Raw genomic sequence first — 14,537 nt, 5'->3', positions numbered from 1 at the left:
AACGAATATCAATATTTCCAGTTTTTGATCAATAATTCGATAAATTTTAATTTAAACTATGAGTTTCAGGAAAATTTACATAAATTTAAATTTCTATCATAAAAGTCACTCCTACAGGAGTTATTTGTTCAAAAATTCACTAAGAAGTTTTTGTTCTAATGATATTTTTGTAAGCTTTATTTGTAATAATTTAAAATGTCAATTGCATTGGCATTTCATATTATTACGGTTGTTTAGTATGTATTTTCAAATTTTATTCTACCAATTATACATAAATTTTTTTGTGAGAGAGGCTTTTTGTTCTGAATTACATTACTTCTTCTGTTGGTACTCTAACGCTAGCGCCACCTATGTTGTTTTTCTTAACTATCTTCGTTGTCTACTTTTTTATCAGTACATTTTCAGTGCTCCAAAAACTCATCATTTCGTATACATGACATGATAATAACAATTTTTTCGAAATAAGTCATTTTCTCATTATATAAATTCATTTATTATCAATAATTCTACAATGAATAAAGAAATACGTTTAATCGGTATACCTGTGCAAAAACTCACTGACCGTAAGTTACCAAAAGTGAAAGAGGTTATGAGAGTGTTTTTCTATCAACTTAAAGTTTTAAAGTTTTCAATCAAACAAAGTGCAAAAATTCAGCTGACAAGGTTATTGAATTGTGGAAAATAAATCAGATCCCTACGAGTGAAGCTCCTAATGTAGTCAAAAAAATTCTCCGTTTTCATAGTGAGTGGTTGAAATTACAAAAAGATTTTAATAAGAAAAGTGATAAGGTAAGGGAAAAGGAGTTTCAGACTGATCTTGAACAATTATTCGACATTGTAAGTAAAAATTTCCTAAAAGGGGTGGATGATAACATTAGGAAGTTGTATTTGGATCAAAAATTCTGTACACACAAAGAGATTCTTTCGAATATTGTACCTGCGTCAAACTCAACTACAGATATGATGGAAATCGATGAAAGCAGTAAGTATCTGAGATAAATAATTGTTATAAATTCAGGTAGGAGTGTAAAACTTCCTTTATATTTATTATAAACAATGAGAATATCATTTTTCTACTTTACTTGCATTATAAATATCAGTATTCCTACGTATGACATTTGACTCGACGGTTTTTGGTACTCATGTTTAATTGCTTCTCATCATAATGAATAAGTGTTGGAAATTTTGTCTGTTTAATTTAAAAATGAACTCTTATTACAGACTTGAATCAGCCGTCTACCAGTCATGGGATTGTTTTAAGTGGAAAATCAGAATCATTCTCGACGCATACATTAAGTGGAACTACAAATTCTGGATCTGATTTGGAGTATGAACCCCCAATTCCGACAAAACGAGCAAAAATAAATGTCTTAACTCCTGAAGTCGTTTCTGCACTTGACAGAGCTAATGTCAGCAGTAGAAACGCGATGTTCATTATTGCTCCGGTTTTATCAGCTGTTGGTATAAAAATTGAAGATACAACGCTCAGCTATAGGTCCATCCAACGAGCTCGTATGGTTCAAAGAAAAGACATTGCTCAAGGATTAAAAGACAATTTTAAAACACACGATAAATACGTAGTGCATTGGGATGGTAAAATGCTAAATGATCTAATTGAATCCAAATCTGTGGAACGACTACCGGTTCTTTTAACTGCGTATGGTACTGAACAATTACTTGGAGTTCCAATAATGAATTCTGGGACGGCAGTTAATCAAACATCCGCCATTTTATCAACATTGAGTGAATGGGGTATTATTAAGTATGTCAAGGCGATGTGTTTTGACACTACGGCTGTTAATACAGGTAATCAATCAATTACAAAAAATATTTTATTGTTGTCATTCTAGTTTAATTTCTATTTCTTACTGAATTTTACTATCAAAATGTATTAATCGTTTACTCGTTTGGATTTGAAATATAACCATTGATTTTTCTTAAATACTAAATTTAACGATAGTCATTTATTATTGTTCTACAGGAATTCACAACGGTACATGTAAGGAAATTGAAAAGATTTTGGGAAGAGAGTTGATTTTTAAAGCTCAATTACGAATGAAAAAACGAATTTGTTTTTCTCATAGTACCAAATAGCAAAAAAAAAACTAAATATGAATTAGCTCCATACTCTTAGGTTTTGATTGATCAATTAAATCAATTGAAAACTTTACATTTTATATCAATATTAAAAAATTTCTAACATTTTTTTCCATTATAATTATGTTTATTATTATCTTATGACTAGTATCATCGTTATTGATCTCAGTATTGTCGTTATTATTATTTATTGTCATTATCATGTCGTTATTAATAAATAGCAGATTGCATGGAACTCATAATTAATCTTAAAATCATAATTAATAGATACATTGGAATTGTATATATTTCCATGCTCATGATATACTTTACCAATCACATTATGGATAGTTTGCAACACAGATTTGATAGATTTTTCTACTAAATTAAAAAATAGTATTTGTCTACACTCAATTTCAGAAAAACAACTTTTCATATGAGTTCTTTTAGGCTTTACTTCCAACACAGAATCAAAAAATTCTATATTTGACATATTTGAATTCGAACTACGCGCTCGATTAATAAACGTGACTTCTGGAGAAAAAAACTTACTGACTACTCAGAATAAAATCGATAATTATAGCGCGGGGCATTAACGCTCAGGCTAATGTTTTCATAAGTACAGTGGAAACTGTATAAAGTTACGCAGGTTGTCTTTCTTTTCATTACAAAATTTTTTCTTAGTATACTAACTACTTATGGGTGCTAAAGTTTTAGAACCTACGTAAAGTAAGTATAGTTAGTAGATAAAGTTAAGTGCTACCAACTTCGAAATAACAAAATTCGCCCTAAATTTGTAAAATCTCTCGTAGAATCGAAAACAGGCGCAGGCAAAAATTTTCATATTTGAAATATATTAAATAATTGTTCATACCCAATAGTTTTTATAATATGTGTAAAATCCGTAGATAGAAACTTAATAGAAATAGTGAAAGTGTCAGGTGTCTTGGCAATAATAATGAAATATAGACCCAAATATGTAAGAAGGTTATAATGACATAAGATAAGAGAATAGAGACACGTTGTCTCACGCCATATGTTGGACGTGTACTTGGCGCGAGACACTAACGTGTCTCCGGATTTTAAGTAATATTTTTTTTTTTTAATTATTTCCTACAGATGTCCTTACCATCGTTTATGCGTTAACTTAGAAGACTATCTTTCACACATTATAAATTTAAATTTATTAAAATTTTATTATTATAAATTAACAATAGGATAATATTTTTGATTTAAAATTTGTTGATATTTTATCCAAAGTAATGAAATAAGTAAAGAAATTTGAAATCGTTAATTTGAAATTTATGAAATAATTGAATAATAATAAACTTAGCCGACGTTTTTAATTTGTAATTTTTTTTTAATAATTAAATTATAACAAAAAAATATTTTTCAAAAATTGCACTTACAGTTTTTCAAATTTTTTACAAATAAAAATTTGTTTTCATTTTTTTGTAATAATTTTTTCAATAATAAAAAAATCCTAAAAATTTTTAGATGTCGGTTAATTTAATTTTCATAATAATTGATTATATTAATTTAAAAATTAAATCATTTTCCATTACACTAAATTAAACATATAGCTCTTTGAAAACGTAATTTTTTACCACAGAGTTTGATCTTTGATTACCAAGGTAAACTTTAAGAGAATTTTGAGATCTAACTCTTGAGCAAGCAACGTACAAATGTCCATGACTAAAAACATCTTTTCGTAAATCGATGCCTATCATCTGAAATGTTTGTCCTTGAGCTTTATTAATTGTCATTGCAAAAGCTAATTTAATTGGAAACTGACGTCTTTTAAACGTAAATGGATAAATGTTTTCACAATATAACGTAATTCGATTTAAAAATACAATTTCACCAGCTTTGTCTCCAGATAAAATTTTACAACGAAGTAAATTATTTCCAAGTTCTAAAATTTGTAATCAAGTACCATTACATAAACCTTCATGAATACTAAGATTTCTTATTAACATAACAACAGAATTTACTCTTAAACTTAATTTGTGAGGTGGGAGATTAGAAGGTAATAGGCTATTCAAGTACTCTGGTAATAAAGCTTCACTCATTGCGCCGTTATCATCACAATTCTGAGCACTATTTACACTTGTGTAAATTCTTTCAGTCATTGGATTTAGAAGTTCAATTACTTTTCGATTGATTTCATCAACATCGACATTTCGTGCCGATAATATAGCGCAATTTGCCGCTTGATCCAAATTATTTTATTTAAATAAATTACCATAAATATCATCAACAATGTCAGCATTCGGAGGAGCTACAAAACACACTGGTAACTCAATATTATCATTTTCATCATTCATAGTTCCGTTGCCAATATCAAGTAAAAATTTTGAGAATTCAATTTCTCCATTTATTACTCGCATATTTTGAGTCAGTGATATTGTTCTAAAACATTTCCATAATGGGCTAAATTTAATAGAAAGATTAATTAATTCAGAACGGGTACTGAACTGTTGAATTGGTAATAATTGCCGAAAATTTCCTCCAAGAATGACGATTTTATTACCGAACGGTGTGTTTTTGTTCGTTATATTGCGTAATAATCGATCTATAACTTCTAATGCATATCTAGGTGCCATTGGAGCTTCATCCCAAATGAAAACATCAGTTTCTAATAGTATTTTAGCTTCCTTCGATTGCATCTTTATATTAGATGTTGAATCAATGAACAGTGGTACGTGTAGTCCAAGAGTTTTATGAACAGTACGACCATGTGGTAATAATGTAGCAGCTATCCCTGTATAAGCCATCATTTGAACTTTTCTTCCTGCACTTCTTAATAAATGCCATAAAGTAGTATAAATAAATGTTTTCCCCGATCCTCCAGGTCCATCAATGTAGAAACAACGATTTTGATTTGAATTTTCATCACTATGATTAATTAAGTTCAAGACAATATCTACTATTTCTTTTTGTTTTTCATTTAATTTTTTGTATTGTTGTGAACCAATTATATTTGAGTTTTCTGAGTCAATATTTTCAATATTCAATTCACTTATTTCTACAGGATCCATTTCAAAATCTTTTAAATTAAATCCTTCAGCATAAAGCATTGTACTAATCTGTAAATAAGCTTTTTGAATACCTTGTAATAAATTAGAATTTCGTATAAAGTCTTCGGACATGGATACTTTAAACTCTTCCCATAATGTTTTAGGGTGTTTAGGTTGACAATAAATCAAAATACGAATAAATAGTCTACGTTAGCTCTGAGGCATCATCCAAATTTCAGCTTCATGCATAGCTCGTCGCCATTCGTCATCATTTTCAATTAATCCTAATGCTATACAAGCTTCAGTAAAAGATGACATTAAAACACCATCAACTGTTCGAATATTTTCAAAACTTGTAGCACCTTTGACGGTTAATAATAATAACCTAAGGTTAAACAATTCAATCTGAGTAGGACTTACAGAATACATTCGTCCAATTGAATTAAAATGAGATTTTCTTGGCTCCCATCTAACAGTAGTCGCACCGTCTAATTTTTGTTTTTTTTAAGTGTAATATGTCGGAATATCAGAATAGATATTTTGTCTAGCTTCTTCGTCACGAAGATTCAATTCAAAATATGCCATTAACATAGTTGTTTTATCCAATAATAATACATTATTCATTTCTTCTTCAGTCATATTAATATCAAGAGTAATTTGTTGTTGATTTGGTAAATGTACAGGTAACCGAACAATGGAATGACTTTTATCTTGTAAATTTTTGCCGAGAATTCGCGATGTAGCTTCAACTGGACTGACATAGCGTGCTTCAATGTAATTTTCAATTTCATTATGATTAATAACTAATTCTTCTGATGGTACTTCACCTACAGTGACTGCTGCACAATCATGTCCTTTATAAACATATTTGAATAAATATTTCACAGATGCTACACTTGATACAACTTCTACATTAATATGACAATTAAATATTTTCAATAGTGTAGGACAATATGGTACAACATTTCGATTATCAACTACGAATCCATTAGGCCTATCATACGATTTTCCAGTATCTCGTCGACGATATGTAGGATCATCGTCTTCTCCCACAGTTGTTTCTTCTTGAAATGACTTCGGAAAATGTTTAGAGCATTTATCATTTACTTAACACCAATTACCACAAGGTCCATAAATCATATTTTTCATGACAACCTCATGTAAAACGGGATCTTCTGTCGGATCTGGAATTTCAGCACTTATAAATTTATGAACAACTTCAGGAGTTGTCATTTTATAATTTGATTTTAATGTAACTAATAAATAAACATGAGGTAGACCTCTTTTTTGAAATTCAATTACATAAACGTGAGCTAAAGTATCTCCAAAAAAATTTTTCTTAACAATTAAATCAATTAAATGGTTTTTTTTCAAATTAAAAACTCGTGCACATAAGTCTGGCCTATCTGATGCAGATTGACCTTCCAATAAATTTTCTTTTATTTCTTTCCAATTAGGATTACATGTCATAGTAATAAAGAGATCTGTTTTACCATGTTTTCTGACAATAGCCATAGCATCTTGGTAATTTTGCAACATATTTCGTGGAGATCCTGAGAACGGTGATGGTAATATTATAACTTTACCAATTTGACTATGAGAATCATTTGCTTTATTTTGTAAGTGATCATGAAGTCCTTGATAGGTATCAACACGCAATTGATTTTGATGTTCTTTACAATATATAATTCGATCCTTTTCAATTTTCACATAACTATCAACCAGCCATTGTTGAAATAACCGTCCACCATTTAAAAATACGTTAAAATCACTTCGAACACCCATTCGATATTTGATATACGCTGAGCGACTAACACGTTTATTCGAATTATTTGTTTGCATAATTTTGCTATGCCATCCTGGTGAACCGAAAGGGTAAAACAAAGGATAAATCCACGGTTCTACATTTGGATCCATCGTGCTAACTTGTTGTAATTGTTTTGTTCGTCGATTCCGAATACTTACATAAGATTCTGGAATTTCGCCATTAGCATCGGTACTGAAAATCGCTGCAACTTCATTAACCTGCTGTAAATTGAATCTTCGACGATCCATTCCAGGTTTCAATGAAAATAATAACTGCATTTCTGGAATGGTTTGGTTGTTTTGTAAAGCTGCAATCTCTTGCTTTTTTATTTCTTCATGCATCATCTGATAAGAATTTGCAAACTTATTACATGTGCGCATTATATTATCAATAATTTGTAAAATATTACCATCAAGATTCGAATAATTAGCTAAACGATTTTCATTTGCTTCATTAGAATCTACAATAAACAATTGACCAAAACGTGGAATATCATTTTCTTCAGGATAAAGACTTGTATTGATTTGATAGTAAATTTGGCCTTGGATTTTAAAACAATAAGGTCGAGATTGAAAATTAACTAAATTTGCGTTAAAAGATGCAAAAGAAAATGATGAATTATACGCGCGTACTCTGTCATGAAAGTGTTTTGATTGTGGATGAGAATAATCAAAAAAAGAACGAAGTTCTTTAGGAAGTTGAGGCAAGGGATCTAAAACAACTTTTCCGTGACTACAACAATCGCTGAATGACGTTCCTTTATTAGATATTTTTTCAGTAGCAAAATGTTTAGCATTACAATGTTTACAAAGTACATCAAATTTACCTATATAATGCTCTGAAGTGCCGATTTCAGTATTTGATAGGTCTGAACTAACATTATCTCTTTGCTGATAAGAGTGAACATGATCGTAAATAACAGAATTATTAGCAGAATCATTAATGGTACAACAATCATTTACGGTTCTACTAAAATTGTCTGAAGATGATCTCAGAGAATCAATAAAATTCATGTCATTCACAGTCATATCTGAATTTCTATTACTTAAATGAATATTATCTATTTCGACATTTGAACATGAAGGCATGTCAAATAAATTTTGAAGAGTTGAAGAAAAATCATCATTAGAACTTTGACTCAAATTTTGTTTTTGTCTACGATCTCGCATATATTTTGCTTTTTTAGAGCGTTGCAAACGTTTGTACTCTTCCTCTTCTTCAGGAGTACGAATAATTTTTCTTCTCCCCATTACTTATTTTTTAATAAAAAATTTAAATATTATTAAATAGAAAATAAATAAAAAGTCCAAAAATTAATTAATTTAAAAGATTTATTGATTAATAATTAATAATACCTACAGTACAGAATTAATCAGAAAGAATAAATTTTTAAACTCAAACAATATATAAAATCAGTGTAAAATTAATAATATGACACACATTAAATTACACCCAGATTACTTTTGAAATACTCTTGAAAATTAAAACAATAAAAAATATAATCTCCTATATATGTGCTCTTAGGTACTTTTATATTCTCTTAGGAACTCTTATGTGCTCTTATGTACTGTTATTATAAAATAATTTCTCTTATTTTTGTTATTCTCTTAAAAATTGTCTCTTTAAATTTTCTCTCCAAATCCCAATTGGTTGGCTGAAAAAGAAATACATGATCATCAGTTTTTTAAAATATAATATATAATATAATATTCAACTATATCACTTTTTTTTCATCAAAATAAATTTTACAGTTTTCGTACTTCTAATTAAAAATAAATCGAGTAAATTTTTTTTTTTTATGTAAAACTTATTTATTAGAAAATGAAAGAAATAATATATATCATACAAAAAAAAATAAATAAATAATTTATAGACAAATAATACTTACATAACCAAATATTGACGATAAATTGTTATTAGCTTGAATTATATTTTTTAATACACACAATTGACTTATTTTTTATTAAAAATATAATTCTATTATAGGATATTAAATAATAAATAATAACGATGATAACGCTGGTTAAGTTTTACAATTTAATAACAAAAACCTATAATAAATAAATAAACTGATTCCGTACCATAAACATAAAATAATGCGCCACCTAGATTTGAGATAACACACAACCAATCGATTATCAAACAATCGATAGATAAGGTCATGTATATAATAATTTTTGTAAATGGTTGTTTATATAAAAATAAAATCCAATAGGCGAAACATTCAATCTTTCATTATTTATTTTATCATTAAAATAAGGAAAAGTTTATTTTTCAACATTTATTGAAAATTTTATTTAAATCATAAATCGAGAAACCAATTTATTGAATAATAATGTTTAATATGTAATAATATGTAATAAAATAAATAAAATGAACTAAATAATAATAATAATAACGAAAAAAAAAACTAAATTTGAAAAAAACCGCCAAACCGACCATTTTCATCCACAACAACCGCCATAACGAAAACGGACCAATAACAAACCGAATAAAAAGGTTACGGAAATGACGAAACATCCGACCAACCAACTTTTTAGAAAAGGATTGAAATTTTTAACACTATTCTTAATTTAAATTTATTAAAACTTATTTTCTATTTTTTTAGTTCGATTTTCTATAAAAAGCGTGTTTTTTAGTTTTTTTAAACTATTATTTATTTTCTTCTTTTTAGTTTTGTGTATTAATGAAAAAAAATTTTTTTTGAGTTTTTATAAACTATTATATGCTTTGTTGAATTAAAAATTCTCTTTGGTGTTCGAAAATTTGTTAATATTCAGTAAATCGGCTAAAGATAATGGTTGAAAATTAAAAATTCTGCCTTATCGACTGTAGATGAAAATTATATAAATTAACGAAAATCTTATTTTGCAAATTGAAAAATGGAATAAATTTATTAAATTAGTGTATTGTCATCGGTCCTCGATAAATCTATAAAGTTTGAACGAAATCTGGCCGTTTAAAGTGGGTCAAAATCGCGCCCAAAGGAGTCGGTTACAAACAAACATAAAAACATACAGGTGAAGCTAATAAAAAACGTGTAAATAAAATCCATGCACCCAAGACAAAATTTTTCTGATTCTCTTTCATATTTAATTCAAAAACAATTTTTTCAGTCTCCTATGAGCTTAATCAAGAGTTAATATTTTTCCCTTCATAAATGCACGCAGTGATGCCAGCTTATGCTCAGTTTGGTGAGTAAATAAAGTACCACGAAATAATTGAATTGAAAATTACGTAAAAATCGACAACAATAAATTACCAAATTTCTACTTTACTTTATATATTAGCCGAAAAAAAAATATTTTTCATTAAAAATAAAATAAAAAATATAAGTTGTGCACTCTTTGGATTTCTAACTTTTATTTCATGATTATCTTGCAGAAATCAATAAATCTATTTTATCTCATCATAATTCAACTTTATCGGGGTAGATATTCACATTTTATAATGTTATAATGCCTGATAAATATTTGATCGATTTATTTCTTCTACAGATTTAAATAGTGTTCTTTCTCTTTAGTTTTACTTTCATATACACATATATAATTCTCAGAAAAATCCTCCATTTCAACAGAAAGAAACTTGAAATAGTCTCGTCTATAAAGTATACGGATATTATTATATAAGTTAGGAATCACATCGTATAGCTGAATATTTTATCAAGTTTTTCTTGTTGGTGAAAAAGTTCTTTACTTCTTTTCTCGTTTCTCAGAAAATATAAGAAAAACCATACGATAGCATATAATATATGTGTCCTGCAATATATTTACAAATAAATCTGATGAATACCACATATTGAATCGATATTTCAATTAATCAAGCCCATTATCGTCAGAACGACTTGTACTTTTCCCGGTCACTAAGAAGGAATGTGTAATTAGCAATTACACATTTATATTGTACTAGGTACAAAAATCAGAAGAAGCAAAAAAAAATTTTCTCATGTTATTCTTATGGGAATTAAAAAAATGTGATGAGAACAATCTCAATATTAACATTAAGGGCTCATATTTTCACAATAATTTTTAACACCCGAAAGAAACTCTTAAGCCTGTTTGAAAAAAAAAAAAAAAAAAAAAAAAAAATCAAATGATTTAATTTTTTTTTTTGGATCACCCAAATACAGAAAAATGTAAACACATTCGTCGATATAAAATAAGCAATCCAACACTGAATTGAATGGTAAAAATTATTTATCAAATCCCGACCGGTGAACAATATAAATAAATAGAATGTATGTATGATCTATCTATATTCTCAGTTATATTATGAACTTGACGATACCAGAATATGATCATTATGAATAATGAAATCACAAAGAAATGTATTGGGTTCAAAATTTAAAGTCTCGTGAACAGAGAATAACGCTTGAGTTTTTTTATACGATGATTCTCGCACCTGTCCTATTATGTACGTTTTATATTCTTCACATTGTTAGACGTTGTTGAGTTGGAAGCAGAGCGTGGCTCAATTGCGGTGGGTAGTAAAATATATGTATATAGTCGATGCATAAGTAGTTTTTTTAAAACACATAAACACTGGACAACGAGTAAGTATAACATTACGAAAACACGTATGTCGTAAATGCTAACACCTGGTACATTACCACGCGCAGCATACATATAAGTAAACTATCCAAAAGCCAGCATTACATTAGAGCTGTTCTCATTTACTGTGATGACTGAATTTGATTTCTCTCTTGAGAAAACAAATGTATTTCTTTTATTTGTTTTCCTTTTTCAAGACACTGAGTAAAGGGATTTTGGAATTAAATAATTCTAATTTTTCTAGTTATTTTTGTTTATATTCCTGAAAGTTAAATCATATAGAATTTATACATAGTCTTTCCAATAGTAAAAATAATAACTTCTATACAGTGTGTAAAAAAAAATCTTTTTTTGCGCACTTTTGTTAATAATAACTAACAAAAACGATATTAAGCTGTAATTCTCGTTCCACAACTTTCTATGGATCAGATAGGGGAATTAGAAAATATCTTGAGTTACAGAATTAATTTTTTCAAAAGTTATCATGTTAACCCTTCCATAAAACTTGAAAAATACATGCCATGAGTTATTAATTAATTTTTAATGTAAAAATGCAATCCACCAATTTAAAAACAATTTTTTGTAATACTCGCTGCAAAAGTTTAACTTTGGAGCGCTGGATGGCGTCCGTAAAGGGCCTCTTTTCTAGAGACTACCATACCGTCTTTTTTTCACGGCCTAGGCCGAGAAGTTTTACCCCCTCCTTTTTCTTACGAACTTTTCGAGTACACCCAGACAAAATTGAGAGAGATTGTAAAAAAAAAAGTCACATTCTAGTGTACCAATCAATGATTTTAAGTAGATTTCAAACAGTTACTATTGAGTGGCGCTAATTATTTCTCTGATAGCAGTTTATTATGAAGCGGACTTAATGTTAATAAAATAACCACGCCATAAATAAATATTAATGAAAAGATAATTAATACAAAATTAAGTTTTTTTGCCCTTGTGAAACTATATAAAATTTAAATATGTCATTGCTTGTCTCCTATCCCTTAAAAGTTAAACTTATAGAGCGATAATAACAAAAAATTTTGTAAGTCATTCGGCCATATAGTGGCGATTTTGACAACGACTTTTTTTCGATATTCGCTTTAATGTTTGTGACGCGAATGTTCGAAAACAAGCGTAAATTTCCGTCTTCGGCTACGCCTCGGATGTTAAAATTACGCCCGTTTCGAACCTTCCCTCCACAAACCTTAAGCTCATATTGAAATATCATCATTATCAGAAAACCGCCACTTCACGGCCTTATGACATAAATATCTGTTAATACATTCAGCGATAGTTTATTCTACAGTGTGCTTTTTGTATCATTAATATGTCCATTATGACTGTTGGGTACGATTTAATTTGACAAAATGTTGGGATCTTGATATTTCAGCAATATCACGGAATGCCACTCTTGCTCTTAAAGGGATCTTAAATGTTTTAATGAAAGTTTTTATCATCGTGGTATATTTCTAATTAGACTTCTTAAGCACGGGCTATATTAGAAATTTTTAAACAAGGACTCTCTATTTGAAGTTAATTATTTTTAATTGTTAAAATTCCAAAAGAAAATTAACATCCACTATGTATAAGGCAGCAAGTATCCCAAAGCTTTTTCAATACTAGCGATAAATAACTTTTTGTCAATGAAATTATGTGCAAGCGTCACAACTATTTATGGGTAAATTTTCAATTAATTTTATAATAATAATAATTTTTGTGGCTATAAATAAAACCTGAAAAGAACTCTAACTAACAGCTGCGACAAAGACTGGAATTAAATAATCAGGTTAATTAAAAGTTTGTTAAAAAATAAATATAATCCAATAAAAATGTCATCCAATTAAAACGTGATGAGTTTAAGTAGATTTTAGTTATTAATTTTTTATAATATTTTAATTAAAATTCAACTTAATCACTTCAACGTCATTTTCATTACAGATGACATAATACTCGAATACTTGAATTGAATATGAAGATGATTGAGTGAAATCGAGTTTATGAATTTGAAATACGATAACATGTTTGCGTATATATTCTTCGGGAATGAAAATAATAAACAACAAGAGTTTAATTTATTTATATTTTTATTTGATCGATGATTTGAATTGGGTGGACAGACACACCAATGCAATTATGTCGATACCATTTCCCAAAGGGGAACGGGTAATAAAGTACACTCGATTACGCATCGGAATTTTATGATGCACCTACTGCACCGGTGTGCTTTGAGAACGTTCGGACAAAATGAGAATTCATGCAAGCGAAATTCAATGAAAATTAATTGGATCACTCTATCTCAATTAATATACACTATGCATTTGTGTGATGAGACTATATTAGAATAAAACATCACCAGTTTCGATTAAACTATATAAAAATACACGTACGTTCATTAATTTTTTTAAAATGTCGATGTAGTTAATAAATGAACGGATAATAAATTATTTTCGAGATGAGAGAAATCGAATCTGCGCAATTAATACAACTAGGTCAAGCATTTCTTCTATCACTTGTGATATCTGTTTGAAATATAAAATTCCGTGATTACTCGTTATGTCTATCCGCTGTCCACTGGTTTTAAAAAAATATTTACCCATAAACTATTTTTTTTTTCGGACGTTTCAACGACTACCGTGCTCGCTATTCAGTCTTGAAATTAAAATTTTAATGAACATAATTAATCCATCGATCTACCAAAACGTCAGATTAAAGTTTTATTACTTTCTTGTCTTCGTTATTCAGATTATTGTTTATTTATAAACAAGAAATAAATAATAATAATGTAGAAAAAAATGCTTTTTGTGGAAAACCAAACTGCAAAATAGAAAATAAATCTCACTTGAGGATAGTGTAAAAATTTTTAATAAATATAAATTAATAATAGTGTAAATAAGAAAAGAATGTATTTTATTGTAAAAAAAAGCGTAGGGTCCATGATGTCAATAGTTATAAATATTTTGATAGATTTGAGTGGAAGGATTATCATTTTGATAATATCTTAAAAAAAAGTCCATGTTTTTTTTTCAAAATAAAATACATTTTTTTCTCATTTACACTATTATTAATTTAAATTTATCTAAACTTTTTACA

At 28.3% G+C, this 14,537-nt stretch overlaps 4 protein-coding genes across 6 annotated transcripts in view; 1 reads left to right on the top strand and 3 right to left on the bottom strand.

Moving 5' to 3' along the window:
- Sli (slit guidance ligand) overlaps nucleotides 1-14,537 on the bottom strand; it is a 303,228-nt gene that overhangs the window by 208,253 nt on the left and 80,438 nt on the right. The gene's annotated exons all lie outside the window — the stretch shown is intronic.
- On the top strand, nucleotides 727-2,094 carry LOC141525699 (uncharacterized). The gene is made up of 4 exons (XM_074240263.1): nucleotides 727-742; nucleotides 811-982; nucleotides 1,222-1,806; nucleotides 1,982-2,094. Exons 2-4 carry the CDS (start codon nucleotides 961-963, stop codon nucleotides 2,092-2,094), a joined length of 720 nt encoding a protein of 239 aa, XP_074096364.1. The 5' UTR covers nucleotides 727-742; nucleotides 811-960.
- LOC141525698 (uncharacterized) lies at nucleotides 4,005-5,228 on the bottom strand. The gene is made up of 2 exons (XM_074240262.1): nucleotides 4,322-5,228; nucleotides 4,005-4,288 (listed from the first exon to the last, which is right to left on the bottom strand). The coding sequence occupies exons 1-2, from the start codon at nucleotides 5,226-5,228 to the stop codon at nucleotides 4,005-4,007; spliced, it is 1,191 nt and encodes a 396-aa protein (XP_074096363.1).
- On the bottom strand, nucleotides 5,601-8,153 carry LOC141525697 (uncharacterized). The gene is made up of 3 exons (XM_074240261.1): nucleotides 6,518-8,153; nucleotides 6,218-6,418; nucleotides 5,601-6,160 (listed from the first exon to the last, which is right to left on the bottom strand). The coding sequence occupies exons 1-3, from the start codon at nucleotides 8,151-8,153 to the stop codon at nucleotides 5,601-5,603; spliced, it is 2,397 nt and encodes a 798-aa protein (XP_074096362.1).

Source organism: Cotesia typhae, unplaced genomic scaffold (assembly GCF_013202065.1).
Source record: "Cotesia typhae breed Kobodo isofemale line unplaced genomic scaffold, CoteBio_Ctyphae contig_27, whole genome shotgun sequence".
NCBI classification, from domain to species: Eukaryota; Metazoa; Arthropoda; class Insecta; order Hymenoptera; family Braconidae; genus Cotesia; species Cotesia typhae.
Note: the sequence above shows the minus strand (reverse complement) of the source record. Positions and strands in the feature narration are given on the sequence as shown.